General features: G+C 36.1%; 2 protein-coding genes across 2 annotated transcripts; one reads left to right on the forward strand and one right to left on the reverse strand.

The window, feature by feature from the left end:
* Nucleotides 1–1,984: 1,984 nt before the first annotated feature.
* Nucleotides 1,985–6,835, forward strand: pm20d1.2 (peptidase M20 domain containing 1, tandem duplicate 2). The gene is made up of 13 exons (XM_056238211.1): nt 1,985–2,236; nt 2,420–2,506; nt 3,029–3,264; nt 3,361–3,447; nt 3,516–3,649; nt 3,736–3,855; nt 4,038–4,113; nt 4,207–4,268; nt 4,753–4,831; nt 4,911–4,982; nt 6,097–6,262; nt 6,342–6,441; nt 6,519–6,835. Exons 1-13 carry the CDS (start codon nt 2,017–2,019, stop codon nt 6,646–6,648), a joined length of 1,569 nt encoding a protein of 522 aa, XP_056094186.1. The 5' UTR covers nt 1,985–2,016; the 3' UTR covers nt 6,649–6,835.
* Nucleotides 6,836–9,182: 2,347 nt separating this feature from the next.
* On the reverse strand, nt 9,183–14,406 carry LOC130072893 (acidic mammalian chitinase-like). The gene is made up of 11 exons (XM_056238210.1): nt 14,326–14,406; nt 14,014–14,040; nt 13,569–13,773; nt 13,392–13,448; nt 13,131–13,296; nt 12,410–12,534; nt 11,734–11,857; nt 10,987–11,169; nt 10,770–10,886; nt 10,554–10,686; nt 9,183–9,663 (listed from the first exon to the last, which is right to left on the reverse strand). The coding sequence occupies exons 1-11, from the start codon at nt 14,351–14,353 to the stop codon at nt 9,374–9,376; spliced, it is 1,455 nt and encodes a 484-aa protein (XP_056094185.1). The 5' UTR covers nt 14,354–14,406; the 3' UTR covers nt 9,183–9,373.
* Nucleotides 14,407–14,741: the final 335 nt, after the last annotated feature.

Here is a 14,741-nt window from a genome sequence, read left to right on the forward strand (position 1 = left end):
TATATATATATATATATACACATACATATTTAACAGAAGATTCTAATCATCACATTATCCACAAAAAAATTTATTAAGCAGCACAACTCTTTTCAAAATTGATAATTTTATTGATAATGATAAGAAATGTTCCTTGAGCATTAAATCAGCATATTAGAATGATTTTTGAAGGATCATGTGACACTGAAGACTGGAGTAAGGATGCTGAAAATTCAGCTTTACCATCACAGGAATAAATTACATTTTTAAATGTTTTCTAGAAACCTGTTTTTTAAATTTGTAATAATATTGAACCATTTTTTATATATATATATATTTTATCAAATAAATTTGCAACAAATTTGTCTTGGTGAGCATAAAATACTTCTTTCAAAAACATTAAAAAAATCTTACCGACTCCAAAACTGTATTTCCTCAATTTGCTTGAAATGATGCATGTAAAATTGATAATAAAAATTGTTTTCTTGAAATTCCTTTCTATAGTATCTTTAGGTAGTTGACATTTTAAATACTAGGTTACTCATGCTACCAGTGTAAATATATCAAATATATTGCCATTTATGAGGTTTGTCTTCATTCAAAACACAGTGTTTACAAATCTTTTTTCAATAGTTATTTTAAATTTTAAAGTTATGCATTAGTTTTAAAAGTTATGTATATGCATCTTGTCCACGTAAAATACGCCTTCCAATATTTCTGTTATCTCAAGATTTACTTGTTATTGAAAAACCTTTAAAAAAAATGGAAATGTTGTTTACTAGCTGTTGTGTTAGTGCTGCTAACTCAAGGTTAATTCTGCACATACAGAGTATCTCTGTGAACGAAGGACATGATCAGCTGGGTTTGCAGTTTGCACACACAACCTCTGCCTTGAAACAGAATATCTTAGGTTTCAGGTTATTGCATTTGTATGTAATATTTCACAACTTCACAAGTAGTCTTCTGTATGTCAGAGTTTATATTTTTGACTTTGCTCTGTCACACTGTCAATGATTAATACTTAAACATTACATCAAAAGGTCCAGTACTCAGATGTTTATGGAGCTGGCTGAGGAATATTGTTGCCCTATACAGAACTACTGTAGACTCCTGCAAAGTCATCAAGATAGAGAGCAGATAAAGACCTTTTGACACAGTCTTTATAACTTCTGTATTTTACCTTTGTTTCATTGCTCTCATTTGTGCCAAAATCTAGTCAATATTTTCCCTGGTTGCTTCGAAAGTAACCTTGAAAGAAAGTACAGATCTAAAAAGAAATGATAAGATTATAAATTACTTCAATGTTACTGCAGAATAAACAGACTGTGGTTTAAAGTGCAACTGCTTCATATTATACTACAATTTAATTACACGAGTATGAAAAATGAATAATCTAAACTATGCCTCACTTTAAGTCCCCGTTGTTTTTCACCTGTCTGTCTCCTATTGCCTGTTATCTTGTATCACCTGCCATTTATGATTTTGCCTTGGAGATGATTCTTATGTAAATGATCACATTTTACAGAATGTTTTCTAAACTGTAATGCATAAAAAATAATGTTAATGGTCTCACCAGTGTTGTTATTGTTAACTAAAATTAATTTCCGTTAATTGAAATAAAGCTGAAATAAAATATAAATATTAGGTAAAAAAAACTTTAACTTAAAGTTAGGCTAAATGAAAATTAGGAATATTTCCTTAGCACCGAACTGGAAAAGAAAAAAAATCCTATAGGCTATATAAGCAAACATGGTAACACTTTACAATAAGGTTCAATAGTTAACATTAGTTAATGTATAACTAACATTAACTAACAATGATTTTGACAATACATTTTGTTACTATATTAGTTAATCTTTGTTAATGTTAGAGCTACATGTTAAATCCAGCTGTTCATTGTTTGTTCATGTTATATGCAGTGGCTCTTTAACCTGTGATTCTAATCCACAGCAGCAGAGGGCGATCGTGCCCTCTAATCACATTGGTGTTGAGGTATGAACCCTGGTTATGAAATGACTCTTTCGTACTTCCTGAAACATGACAGGCCATAACACTCGTTGGAAATTATTTAAGTTTCTTAAGGTGCTGCTGTTTAGTGTCATATTTTTGATTACAGTTTTGTTCCTTGTTGCCACAGTTAGGACGTTTACATTTGATGTAGGCGCGGGGCTTCAGCTGGGAAAATGGGAAAATACAACAACCATTTCTCTTCATTTAAGTCCACAACAGAGGAAGAATCTGCTGGTAAACTTCAAAGGTAACAAACAACGTAGAAATACTGATCATCAACTCGTCACGTGACGTAAATAGATCACGCAGACATATAGATACAGTTAACGGAGATAAGGGATGCGCTGTCAACATGGGTGCTGCCTGTAGATATTACACATGTAATTATGATGTTATTGTTTCAAATGTCTTGTTTTCATCTCTTTCATAGCGGCCATACAGATTCCCACCGTGTCATTTACTGAGACGAATGTGAACACGAGCGCGCTGCAGGAGTTTGACGGGCTGCTGAGGAGGGGTGAGACACCATGCGTTACACAGCAGCATCAACCGCCGCTAATTGTGTCCCATTATCTTTTTTAAATTATTAAAACACACATAAACTTTGGTGAGAGAACTGTGCTTTACAAATGATGTGACAGAAAATAAACACATCAAATATATCTGTACCAAATATTTTAAATGACACAATTGACAGTCTACTGAACTGACAGTCAAGACAAAATATTTTAATTATCAACTTATTTTAATTTAAAAACAATTGTAATCACACAACTTGGCCTTTAAGATTTAGACATGTCCTAAATTTTGGTAACAGGATAACAAAAAAATCCAAACCCCATATAAAATAAATAAAAATACTGCAAATAAGCATTTTCTGAAGGTTAAACACTTAATTTCACTGACACTTCATTCATCATATTTGAATCACTATTTGTTAACTGTATTTATGGAAATTAACTACTTTCCCTTTAGTATTATAAGGTTTTATATTGAGTGAAACTAAAGGAGTGTTATTTAAGACTGGTTTCTGTCTCAGTCTTCCCAAAGGTCTTCTCATCCAGCCTGGTCAAACATGAGCTGGTGGGAAACTACAGCCACTTGTTCACGGTTCCTGGGAGAGAGCCTGATCTGGAGCCGTACATGCTGCTGGCTCACATTGATGTAGTCCCGGCCGATGAGGCGGATGGGTGGGACGTTCCTCCTTTCTCTGCTCAAGAGCTCAATGGCTTCATTTATGGACGAGGAACCATCGACAACAAACAGTCTGTGATGGTACTGTGAAACAACGCTGCTTCGCTCTTAATTCAAACAATTGCACATCTGTTCACTCCAACCTAAAGCTAACTGTAACAATGTTTGTTCTTGAAGGGGATCCTTCAGGCGCTGGAATACCTGCTGGAACGAGGTTACACCCCTCGCAGAAGCTTCTACATTGGTTTGGGTCACGATGAGGAGGTCAGTCTCAAGTTTATTGACCAGTAGTCACTTGTTTTGATGCACATATTTATACGGTTATATGTCAGGTGAATGGCTTACATGGCGCAATCAATATTGTGAAGCTCCTGAAGAGTCGAAGGGTGAAGCTCCAGTATGTTTTAGATGAAGGCCTGGCAGTGCTGGACGGTGTCATAAGCGGCCTGGATGGACCTGCTGCCCTGTGAGACTTATTTTGAGCAACTCTACTAGCAGAGTCATTTAATTATGGAATTAGTTTGTAATATTTGCCCTGTGTGTGTTTTGTAGGATAGGTATCAGTGAGAAGGGTCAGGCCACGGTAAAGCTGAGTGTCAGCAGCGCTCCAGGACATTCATCCATGCCTCCCAGAGAGAGCAGCATTGGCATCTTGGCTTCAGCTGTCAGAAGGCAAGCGGAAACCCCTAAAACGCTTCATTATTGTAAAACAGTTGGAAATACTTCAAGATGGATCCTTTTTCTTCTTATTAGATGTTTTGTTTAGTGATTTATTTATTGCTATTAAATTATTCTCATGGCAGCAGTATTAAATTGAGCTAAAGAATTATGTTTTCGGTAATATCTTTTCCCAGGTTGGAGGAAAATCCGATGCCCAGACTGTTTGGTTATGGTCCTGAGCGTGGCACATTTGAACACCTGGCACATAAGGTAAAAGTGTTTAAGCAGAGGATTTTACAGGCTACATTTTATGAAATACGGACTTGCTTTTCAACAAACCATTTCTCTTATTTTATTTTGTAGTTTGGCTTGCCTCTCAGATTCATCATGTCTAATTTGTGGCTCTTCTCTCCGCTACTCAGCAGGTAGTTCATATTGGTTGTCTTAATGCTCGCTACAGTCTCTAATGTCATATCAAAGTATATTTTATACAGGATTTTTCCTGCACTGAAAATGGTTTCGACCACCGAAGTCAATTTAAGTGGACCTATTATGCTGTTTTACATTTTCAACTTTCTTTAGTGTGCAATGCTGCTGTTTGCACATGAAAAAGATCTGCAAAGTTACAAAGTCCACTCCAAAGGGAGTAATTCTCTATATAAGTAAGCACTATTTCTGAACTCCCTGAAACTCCTCGATTGTAGTCTTCAGAAGACTGGAGACTGCTGAAAATTACGCTTTGCCATAACAGGATATATGTAAAATATTTAACATATGATTTACCATATTAATAATTAATTGCAACCAACTCTAACTTTGTAAATAAACACCAACATAAGCGTTTAAATACTCAGGAAAACCCTTGTCATAGTAATATAATAATAATATCGGTGTCCTTTTGATATGCAGGGTGTTAGAGAGAAAACCTGACACAAATGCCTTTGTTAGGACCACAACTGCCGTCACAATGTTTAACTCGGGTGTAAAGGTGGGGCACTCTTTTTTTTGTGTAAATTCACTAAGTTATAGCATGAATGGAGTTCTGAATATTTCTCTTTCTCTTACAGATTAACGTAATCCCGTCATACGCTGAAGCTTTTGTCAATTTCCGCATCCACTCAGCCCAAACATTGCAGGAGGTGAGAGGTCACGCTGAAGCCACAGCTATGACTCATTCAGTTAGCCTTGAAGCACAGTTAGTCCCGGCTAGAGTTAGCTGAACTATTAACTTTTGCTCTTCATACCTTCTCAACCAGTTTCACATGAGTTACTCTGAATAAAAAACTGTAGAAGGATAGTTCACCCAAAAACAGTGCCGGCGGTATGGAGGCAATGCCCCCCCAAATTGAATTATGATATAATTTACAAACTAATATCAGTTTAATTTAATTCACATTTCAGTGAGAAATAATAAAAATATATGTCTACGAACTGCCCATTAGCTGAAAATATAATAAAGCCAACATAAATCCACAGTGTGGCGCTGTGAGGAAACCCCCCTTCCGCCCCCCCAATCAAGCACTTTAAGATTAATACATGAATGAAATGACTTTCAGTTGACGCGAGATTCCTGGCTGCATTCAAAACAAAGCAAACAGATGAAAACGCTCCAAAAATGGACATTAGAAAATGGTTCAAAACCACAGTTTCTCCTTCCACGTCGATTAATGATAAAGGTAACTACATGATGCTTTTTAATAGTAGGCTACTGTAAACGCTTATGTTTGAGCAAAGCAGAATAAAGATGTGTAGCTTTTTTTTTCTCTTCCGCCAGTGAGATAGCAGTTAAACTATATCCTGTCAGTGAGAGACGGTGTGCATGTTCGTTAGCTTTGTTTATAATAAAGCTGTGGTCAGAGTCTTGCAACAATGTGTAATGGTTTATGTGTTTATTGTATGGGTTGCATCACTTCATGGTAATAGCTAACAGAAAAGGCAGTAGCAATAATAAATATAGGATATCTGATATCCGAAAAAAAAGTCCCCATACCTAGTGCCCACCCATTGAAAATAAATGCCCCCTTGCTGAGCGCAGTCTGGAGCCGGCTCTGCCCAAAAATGACAATTATGTTTGACTGAAAAACTGTATGATACCTGTAACAAAATAAGATATGTGTGTCCATACAATAAAACTCAGGGGGGGTCCAGCTGTTTGTACCCCATTGTTTTTCAAAATATCTTTGTATGTGTGTGTTTGGAATGATGTGAGGGTGAGTAAAAGACAGAACTTTCATTTTTGGGGTCTCCTTGTAGGTTTTGGATTTGGTCAAGTCCACCATATCAGATGAGCGTGTGAAGGTAGAGATGGTCAATGGATTCGACCCGCTGCCCATCAGCTCCTATGATGAGCAGGCTTTTGGGTTCCAGATCATAAAGAAAACAGTGCAAATCATGTTTCCTCAGCTCACAGTGGCTCCTGGTAAGTGAAGTGATGCAGTTCTGCTTAAGTTCCCCTTATGAAGAGACACTTTTAGCTGCTCTACGGTTTCCTCTCACAGGTATCTGTGTTGGCAACACTGACAGCCGTCACTACAAGGATATCACCCGAGACATATATCGCTTTGCACCATCGTGGTTCAAACCAGGTGATCCTCAGAGGTAAGACACAGGACAGAATGGCTCTTTGTATTAATGTAGTGGAGTATCCAGCTTGAGGCCACATTTTCCTCTTTTAGATTCCATGGTGTGAACGAGAGAATCTCCATTAAGAACTATGAAGAGATCGTGCTGTTCTACTTCCAGCTCATCCAGAATAATGACATCAGGAAGTTGCCACCTCCTCACAGTAGCCAGCATGAGCTGTAAATGGTGGGATGTTACTTACACTAATCTCAAAACACTGAGTGAAATTTTTAAAACAAAGCTCAAGGAGCTCAGATTGAAAATCGGAATAAAATGAATACCACAGCTTTAGAAAGGAATTGAAGGTGTGAAACATTTCAGTCATAAAGATTCATTCTTGCATTCCTTACTGAACGATTTAAAAAACACATCACATGTTTGCTGTTTGTCAGGTGTTGACAGCAGGGCATGGGTGTAATTTTAATAATAATTAACCCTGCACTTAGGTTTACATTAGATTCAGGCATTTGGCAGATGCTTTTACCCAAAGTGGCTTGCAGTATACAGTATGAATACTATAAAGAGTCATACTACATAGTTCAAATGTATTTTTTTATTTGAAATTTGTTAGTTATTACCATTAGTAGTAATTTTGTCATTGCATTTTGTCATGAGTCTGACCAAATAATTCTAAGTTCGTTGACTAAATGCAAACATAAGCAACCCTGACCAAAAACAAAAGCATTGCTAAGCACAATTACACTTCAACTGAGCTCCTTCGCTGAAAAAGAATAAGCTAGCTATGCAAATAAATCAGACAAAATGGGCATTATGATGACGAATGGATCATTAATAAGTGATGAGTGGTTTTCAAGATTAATAGAATTTTCCACAATTTTGAGTGTCACTTTTTGTGTTTGAAAGTTTTTGAAAGTGTTGCTTGTTTCAGGGGACATGATAGAGTTTGGAACAAACATCTCACTAGTTATCTCTGGTTACGAAAACACAGTTTTTATTTCTGACTTTACATGGTCAGACATGCTGCTTTGGTGTTTTGAACCAACTTTCTGAGAAATACAGCTCTCTATATAGTTATTCTACTCTTCTTAACTTTTTATTGAAAGTTATTGATTGATTTTATTGAAAGTTAGTACATTTGTACAATTTCAAAAATTGCAGTATTGGCCGATAGATTATCATTAGATATTTTGTAGACTATGATTGATTATGTCTCCATAAACATTTGTTTCGGATATCACGTGAATCACCAAGCTGTAGCTCAACACCAAGTTATTGTTATTGTTTGTTAGAATGTTAATTTGAATTCTTAGTTATTGTTTGCACTGAAATGGTCTGAAAATAACTGTGAATGTTTTGCATTGATTATTTTTATGAAATTGATTTAATTTCATGAACGTTAAGGTTAAATTAATAAATATTTTTGTTAATACAAACAGAGATGTGTTTTTTCTTATTCTGCATTTTCTTTCTATTAAATATACTTACATTGTATCTAAAAATATTTTATCTAAAAACTTTAAAAATTACCCACTTCACAACGGTTACTGTAAGACCGAAATTTCTGATTAATATTCTAACATTGTATCTAAAAATATCTTTTCTAAAAAAAAAACGTTTAAAAATTACCCACTTCACAACAGTTACTGTAAGACCGAAATTCCTGATAAATATTCTAACATTGTATCTAAAAATATCTTATCTAAAAATACGTTTAAACATTAACCACATCACAATGGTTACTGTAATACCGAAATTCTGTAAGACTGAACACAAGAGCTCTCACAAAAAACTGACAGCATGCAACAAAACAGTAAAATTGCTAATCTGAAGATCATGAAGCAAGGACATAGAAACCCATTTGCCTATTCATCTCTGCTCACACATCCAAAACCCCTCTCCCCGCTCCTTTTCCTTTCACCCCTGCTGAAAGTTCACTACAAGGGCGTAGAATTTAGTAGGGACGCTAGGGACGTGTCCCTACCAATATCCAGTGACACTGATATATCCCTAGCAATATTTTCTATCAAAACTTTAAATATATTAAATATTGATGTCCCCGTCCCCACCAATTTCAAAATCAAACCTACGCCACTGTTTCACTAACAATGTCTATATACCATGATGTATCCTGTGCATCTACTGCTTTTTCCCTTTCATGTGTGCTATCATTCATTTTAAATGTCTCCGTGTGGTTGCTAAAATGGTCTCAATTTTACAGCAGTCACTTATATTATGAGAAAGATTGAGAATTCTGTTAAAGTGTGCCTCTCATAAGGTTTCTGGTGAGATTGAGAATGTTTTTCTTGGGTCACGGGAAAGTGGCGTGCACAGGGGGGTGGAGGGCTTGGGCCCCTGCCCCTTTAACCTCTAATAGTAAAGTGCCGTTTCGGTCGTATTGCGGTTCCTCCCGGAACATGATTTCACCCGAGGGGGAGACCCGGCCCGCATGAGACTCTGTGCGACATCGTGTCCCTAATGAACAAATAATTGAAAGTATTGGATACCTAGAATAATTGAATATCTAAATGAATACATAATCAATGTTTGTGAGTAGTTCCTATTTAGAAACATTCAAAATGTTATAATACATTAAAATTGGAATCAGATTAAACACAGAGCTAAAATCAAATTGAAACTAAATTCTAATAAATGAATTGAACTTAGAAGCGCAAGTAAAAACCTGCACGCAGAATACCTTCACCCACGATGCAGAGGTGCAGTCACACTGTAAATGTAAAATAAGTGGACAAGTGGTGTTTTTTTAATCAGGTTAGTTTTAATCAGACAAGTTAGACTGTGCCCCCTTTTTTAGACCCAACAAAATATTTGACGAAAGTAGTATTGTATCATTGACTATTTATGTTAAATTTGAATACATCAACACAATACTTAAAGATAAAGACTATTCACTAGTGGGCCTGAATAGTGAAACCGTGATACCGTGAGGTTAATTCTTAGGCCAGTCACAGCACAAGCAGTTGGGATTGAAGACGGTCCCTTCAGCGCATCTCTGTACATAGGTCATGCCATTAGAACAATGAATGAAGGTCTTTGGGTCAGCTGGGTTTGCATATATTCCCCCCGTCGGTTTGTCTACACAGAACTTTGTTCCTGAGGGAGCTGTCGGCACAACATGAGGTCTAGAAGATCGAGCGGTGATGGTTGATGTTGTTGAGGTCCCTGTTGTTGAGGTCCCATTGAGCACATCGGTTGTATTTGGAGGGAGAGATGGAAACTCTGGAGGAGGAAATTGGAATTGAATGTTTTATTTTAAGTTTTCCAATTATTAATCTGGTTTATTACACGGCTCCCTGGAATACTGGATTCTGACTGGTTAATCACGGCATCCAGTGTCTGATATTTCCTAATATTTAGCGTCATCCATGGCTACGCTTAAGCGTACGGGTAATATTATGAACCCCTTTCAACTCAAATCAATATTTCACGCCCACATATTTATCATTTCTTTATTTGGGAAGTAGCCGTGCAATAAAGGATAATGTACAGTCAGTCCGTTATTATCGCAAAATAAACCGTGACAGGGTGATGCAGAAAAGACTATACATTATCTATTCTTTATTTAATATAATCATTAGATACAAAGTAATAATTACGATATAAAAGTCAAAATGATGAGATACTATGTCATAATGAGATAAAATGTCAAAATTATGACAGTTGAAATGATGAAAAAGGCCATGACAAATTTAAAATTGACTAATAAGTCTGACAAAGTTAAAATTATGGCGTAATTATTAGATCAAAAGTCGAAAATTTAAATCACAAAAAGTTGACATGAAATTTTGCACATAATTAATGAGATACAAATTCCAAATGAGATATAATTATGAGATAACAAAAAAAAATTATGACAAATGGAAATTATAACTAGTTAAAATTATGGAGTAGGATTATCAATGTGCTACTTTTTCCCATTTATTTCATAATTCTGACGGTTTATCTCATAATTATAAATCAGTATCTCATAATTATAAATCAGTATCTCATAAATATAAATCAGTATCTCATAATTATAAATCAGTATCTCTTAATTTTGACTCTTCACATGATAATTATGATTTATCAAAGCATGTTTTTTGCTTCTATAAATGTGAGATGTACTGTACCAATATTAAGAAGTGTACGGAGCTGCCCAATAAGAGGGTAGTTGCCCTGCCCACAGAACTGTCCTGCAAAGTCATCGAGATCCAGAGCCCAGACGAAAGCTCCACCGAACTTGTTCTCCTTCAGGTAGGCCACCTGTAGCAGAACAGATTTAATTATTGAAAGCAGGAGAACTGCATTAAATTGTATGTAATTTCCAACATTTATGACATATTCACCTTAGTTGTAAAGCTTTCCTTGGTGTCAAATCCCACCCAGGTCTGTCCCTTGGTTGCATAAGGAACTTTCTGATCATCAATCCATTGCACTGTGGTTCCATTAAGGAAAGTACAGATCTGATGGGAGATGATCAGTCCATAACTCTTCTGATTTTATTTTTCTCAATTAAATATTGTGCTATGATGCAAGTGCATGAGTTTAGATTGAAGATAAGACCTCATAATAGGACCAGAATCCGTTCTCTCTGGTGAAAGGTCCAGCTGAGGCAGGTGCACTAGCTGGAGCTCCAACTCCACTGGCTGCAGACGCCAGATGAAACGTTCTTCCATATGTCGCAAAGCCCATCCTCAGCTTCTCCACAGGAGCACCCTGATCTCTCCAGTATCTCATTGCAAAATCCTACATTGTCATGATGAAGCAGTTACTTCCTGTTGCATGTTTTCAGCTGCTTGTTCTTTGCAATGACTCATAGTAGAATTCATAAATCAAGTTATACACTGCCCAGCCAATTTAATAGACAAATGCTTAATAAAAATCTATGATTTGATCATTATTGCAGTGATTATTATTATGTTTCAAGCATGTTGTACTGTATGTTTGACAACAGTTCTTAAACAACCAGTAGGAAGACACATCATGGCCATATTCCATATTGACAATATCAAGATTCATCAGGCTAAATGTGTGAAAGAATGGTTGGGAGGGAGCATGAAGAATGATTTTCACACATGAATTGGCACCAGACCTTAAATACATTGAAAGTCTTTGGGATGTGCTGGAGGAGACTTTACAGAGTGCTGGACTCTTGCATTGTCAATACAAGATCTTGACCAACCTCTTGATGGAAATAAATGTTGTGATGTTATTTCCATGAATAGGCATTTGACTTTTTTTTTCTCTCTTTTTTTTTTGACCGGGCAGTGTATTTCAGAAATGTTACAGTAGGATATAAGGCTTTTGTACAGTATTGAAGTAGATATTGTCTCCTGTGTCTCCAGAGCCACGGTACAGAGGACTGTTGTGCCCAGTGATAGTCTCCCATGAGCCATGGAAGTCATAGGTCATGACATTAATGAAGTCCAAATATCTGCATTACAAGAGGGAAATAGCGAATTCATAGTTATCACCCATTTATACATTTGATTGGCATTTTAAAGGAGCAGTATGTAAGAAATTTATTTGAATTAATCATAAAATGGCCCTGATATGTCAATAGACATTGAGAAATCATGTTCATTTCAAATACTTATATCACTGACAACAGTAGTCCGGCCAGGATATTGTCATTTAAAAAGTGAAGTTGCAGCCCTCAACTGATGTTGATGTTGTCATGTTGTGTTTTGGTCTGATGCGTCACCCTCCACCTATCTACCAATCACAAAGTCAGTAGTGTTGCGCCATCCGGGTTGCCAGCTCTGCTCTAGTTACCACAGCTGCAGCTACACACGTGTCGGATAAAAAAATGCAGCCGATCTGGCAACCTCGAGTCAGGGGGGAGGGGGAGGGGATACACCGCTCTACAGTAATTTGAAAGTGATTGCAGTACCGGTTTTGGCCATAATCTTACATACAGCTCCTTTAAGAGATTCTATCCAAAGCATAATCATATTTCATGATTCAAAGTGAACAGGAGACATACTTGGCCATTTCTGCAATTTCATAAGCAGCATCAATGTTTCCTTTCCCAGCAGCCACTGCAGCGCTGAGCATGAGTATGGGGCGTCCAGTGGCAGCACTCTCTGCCTTGTAAGCTTCCCGGAGTTCCTGTTATGGTCACATATTTGCAGTGGATTAATGCCTTTTTTAACTCAATGTAATTTTAATACACATTGAATACTCATTAAAGCAAAAGAGGAACAAACCAAATACCTCCTAAAAAGTTAATTAATTAATTTTCCCCTTAGTTTTTGTTAGCCTCATAATTATTTTATTTACATTTTTAGCTAACACTTTCCAATAAGGAATTATTTGTTAACATTAGTTAATACATTAGACGAGCAACACATTTTTAAAACATTTGTTAGTGTTAGTTAATAAAATGTTTATGTTCATCTTAATTCACAGAGCATTAACTAATGTTAGCATATAGAACTTTTGATTTTAAAAATGGTAGTTAATGTTAAAATTAATATAGTTAACTAATTGTAACAAATGAAAGCTTATTGTAAATCGTTACCCCTTTTTAAATAGAAAAAAGCTAAATTAACATTTTCATCAGTGGACATGTGTACATACTCATTCTTTCTCTGATTATTTATCATCTTTAATGATTTTTACTCCAACATTAAACCATGTTATCAACTTGTTGTAAAGAGCATTGATTTGTGTGAGAGAATACAGATCTGTAAATAATGAAGTACCTTACACAGCAGAGTGAATCTCTGCTTGTCTTCTGGAGGACTTCCACGAGAACCGGGATATTCCCAGTCCAGGTCCAGACCATCAAAGTCATGGGTCCTCAGAAATGCGATGGAGGACTGAATAAATGTCTTCCTGTTTTCTGACGTGGACACCATGCTACTAAACCTAGAGTAATGGCGGGAAATCCCATGACGATGAAACAAACAGTTCTGTTCTACACACACACCCTTCAATATTCAGTGTTTGAGCTGGACTCTTACTGAGCTGAGCCGAAGTTCCATCCTCCGACAGCCAAGAGAGTTTTCAAGCTGGGGTTTCTGTCAAGACAAATATTTGTATCATTATTCGCTGTACAAAAAAAAAAAAAGCATTATTCAAAACTACAGTACATAATGCATTATATTCTGTAAAACAAAACATCAGATGATAGCACATACGTTTTCTTTAGTCCATTGAAAGATTTGTAGAGAGTTTCATCATTCCATTCAAAGGTTGTCAATTTATTTTCCTGATTAATAATGGAAAAAGCATAAATTAAATGAGTGCACAGATTTGGGTCCACATTAGATGGCAGGTACTTCCCAACGCCAGGTCTGTACTGAGACCAGTTTGTGAAGTAGCATAGCAGTTGGAAGGCCAATCCTGGAAAAAAAAAAAAATTACTACACAAATATTTATTACACAAATATTAATAATAATAATATAAAACAGAACTTATAAAAATGATTGTTATTATTATTATTATTATTATATCCACAACCCTACAAAGGACAAGCTGTTTGGATAATGGATACATTTGTATTGGTATTATTAGTATTATTTAAACGTGGCTTTTGAATATAATATTTAATAATGAAACAAAAAATAAATAAATAAACTTACCAAAGTGGCACAATGCCAGGGAAAAGCCTGAAAAAAGATACAAATGAAATGTTAACATATGAAGACTTCAGATGCAAAAGCCTCTAAGTGCCATCTGAAATTCTCTTCTAAAATGAGCATTTTTATCAAGCTCGAATATTTAGGTTCAGTTTATTTTCATTGCCATTAAAGTGAAATAACTGAACATAAACATACAAGCTTGATAAAAATGATCATTCTAGAAAATGTCAGATGGCACTTAGAGGCTTTTGCATCTGAAGTCTTAATATAAAACACTTAAAAAGAGTTTGAACAAGAGCAACAATCACTTACCCGTTAGAAAAATAAATTTGGTCATCATGAAGTGAAGACTCGAGGTCAGTCAATAAACTTTGTCTGCTATTGCTGACGTGCAGAATTGATCATTTATATTACTTCCTTTTAGCCCCTCCCCCCCCCCCCCCCCCCCAAAACACACAGAACTCCTGCATGAAACCAATGATTAACCAAAACAAAGGCAAGAAGTGAATTTCCCCATAACAGCTGCTCACTGTCATCTGTCCTGGATGTTGCCAGACATCACACCCTTCAGAATATGTTCAGTCTTCTGTCACTGAGTTCATCCAAAGTGACATCCACTGCAAAGAGAGTCAAAAAATACTGTAAAATATCTTTATATTTACATTCATGCATTTAGCACTTCTATCCAAAGCGACTTACAACAGAGAAACATAAGCAGTTGAAACGCA

Source organism: Rhinichthys klamathensis, unplaced genomic scaffold (genome assembly GCF_029890125.1).
Source record: "Rhinichthys klamathensis goyatoka isolate OS25496 unplaced genomic scaffold, OSU_Roscu_1.1 h1tg000510l_1, whole genome shotgun sequence".
NCBI lineage: Eukaryota > Metazoa > Chordata > Actinopteri > Cypriniformes > Leuciscidae > Rhinichthys > Rhinichthys klamathensis.

What these genes read in the sequence shown, in the direction of transcription:
- pm20d1.2 (XM_056238211.1), top strand. Translation starts at nt 2,017, where the DNA reads ATGACAGGCCATAACACTCGTTGGAAATTATTTAAGTTTCTTAAGGTG. An exon ending in ACAACAAACAGTCTGTGATG is followed by an intron (nt 3,265 to 3,360) that starts GTACTGTGAAAC and finishes TTGTTCTTGAAG; the next exon opens with GGGATCCTTCAGGCGCTGGA. An exon ending in TTGAACACCTGGCACATAAG is followed by an intron (nt 4,114 to 4,206) that starts GTAAAAGTGTTT and finishes TTTATTTTGTAG; the next exon opens with TTTGGCTTGCCTCTCAGATT.
- LOC130072893 (XM_056238210.1), bottom strand. Translation starts at nt 14,353, where the DNA reads ATGATGACCAAATTTATTTTTCTAACGG. An exon ending in ACAATATCTACTTCAATACT is followed by an intron (nt 11,170 to 11,733) that starts GTACAAAAGCCT and finishes ATGACAATGTAG; the next exon opens with GATTTTGCAATGAGATACTG. An exon ending in GATTCTGGTCCTATTATGAG is followed by an intron (nt 10,887 to 10,986) that starts GTCTTATCTTCA and finishes ATCTCCCATCAG; the next exon opens with ATCTGTACTTTCCTTAATGG.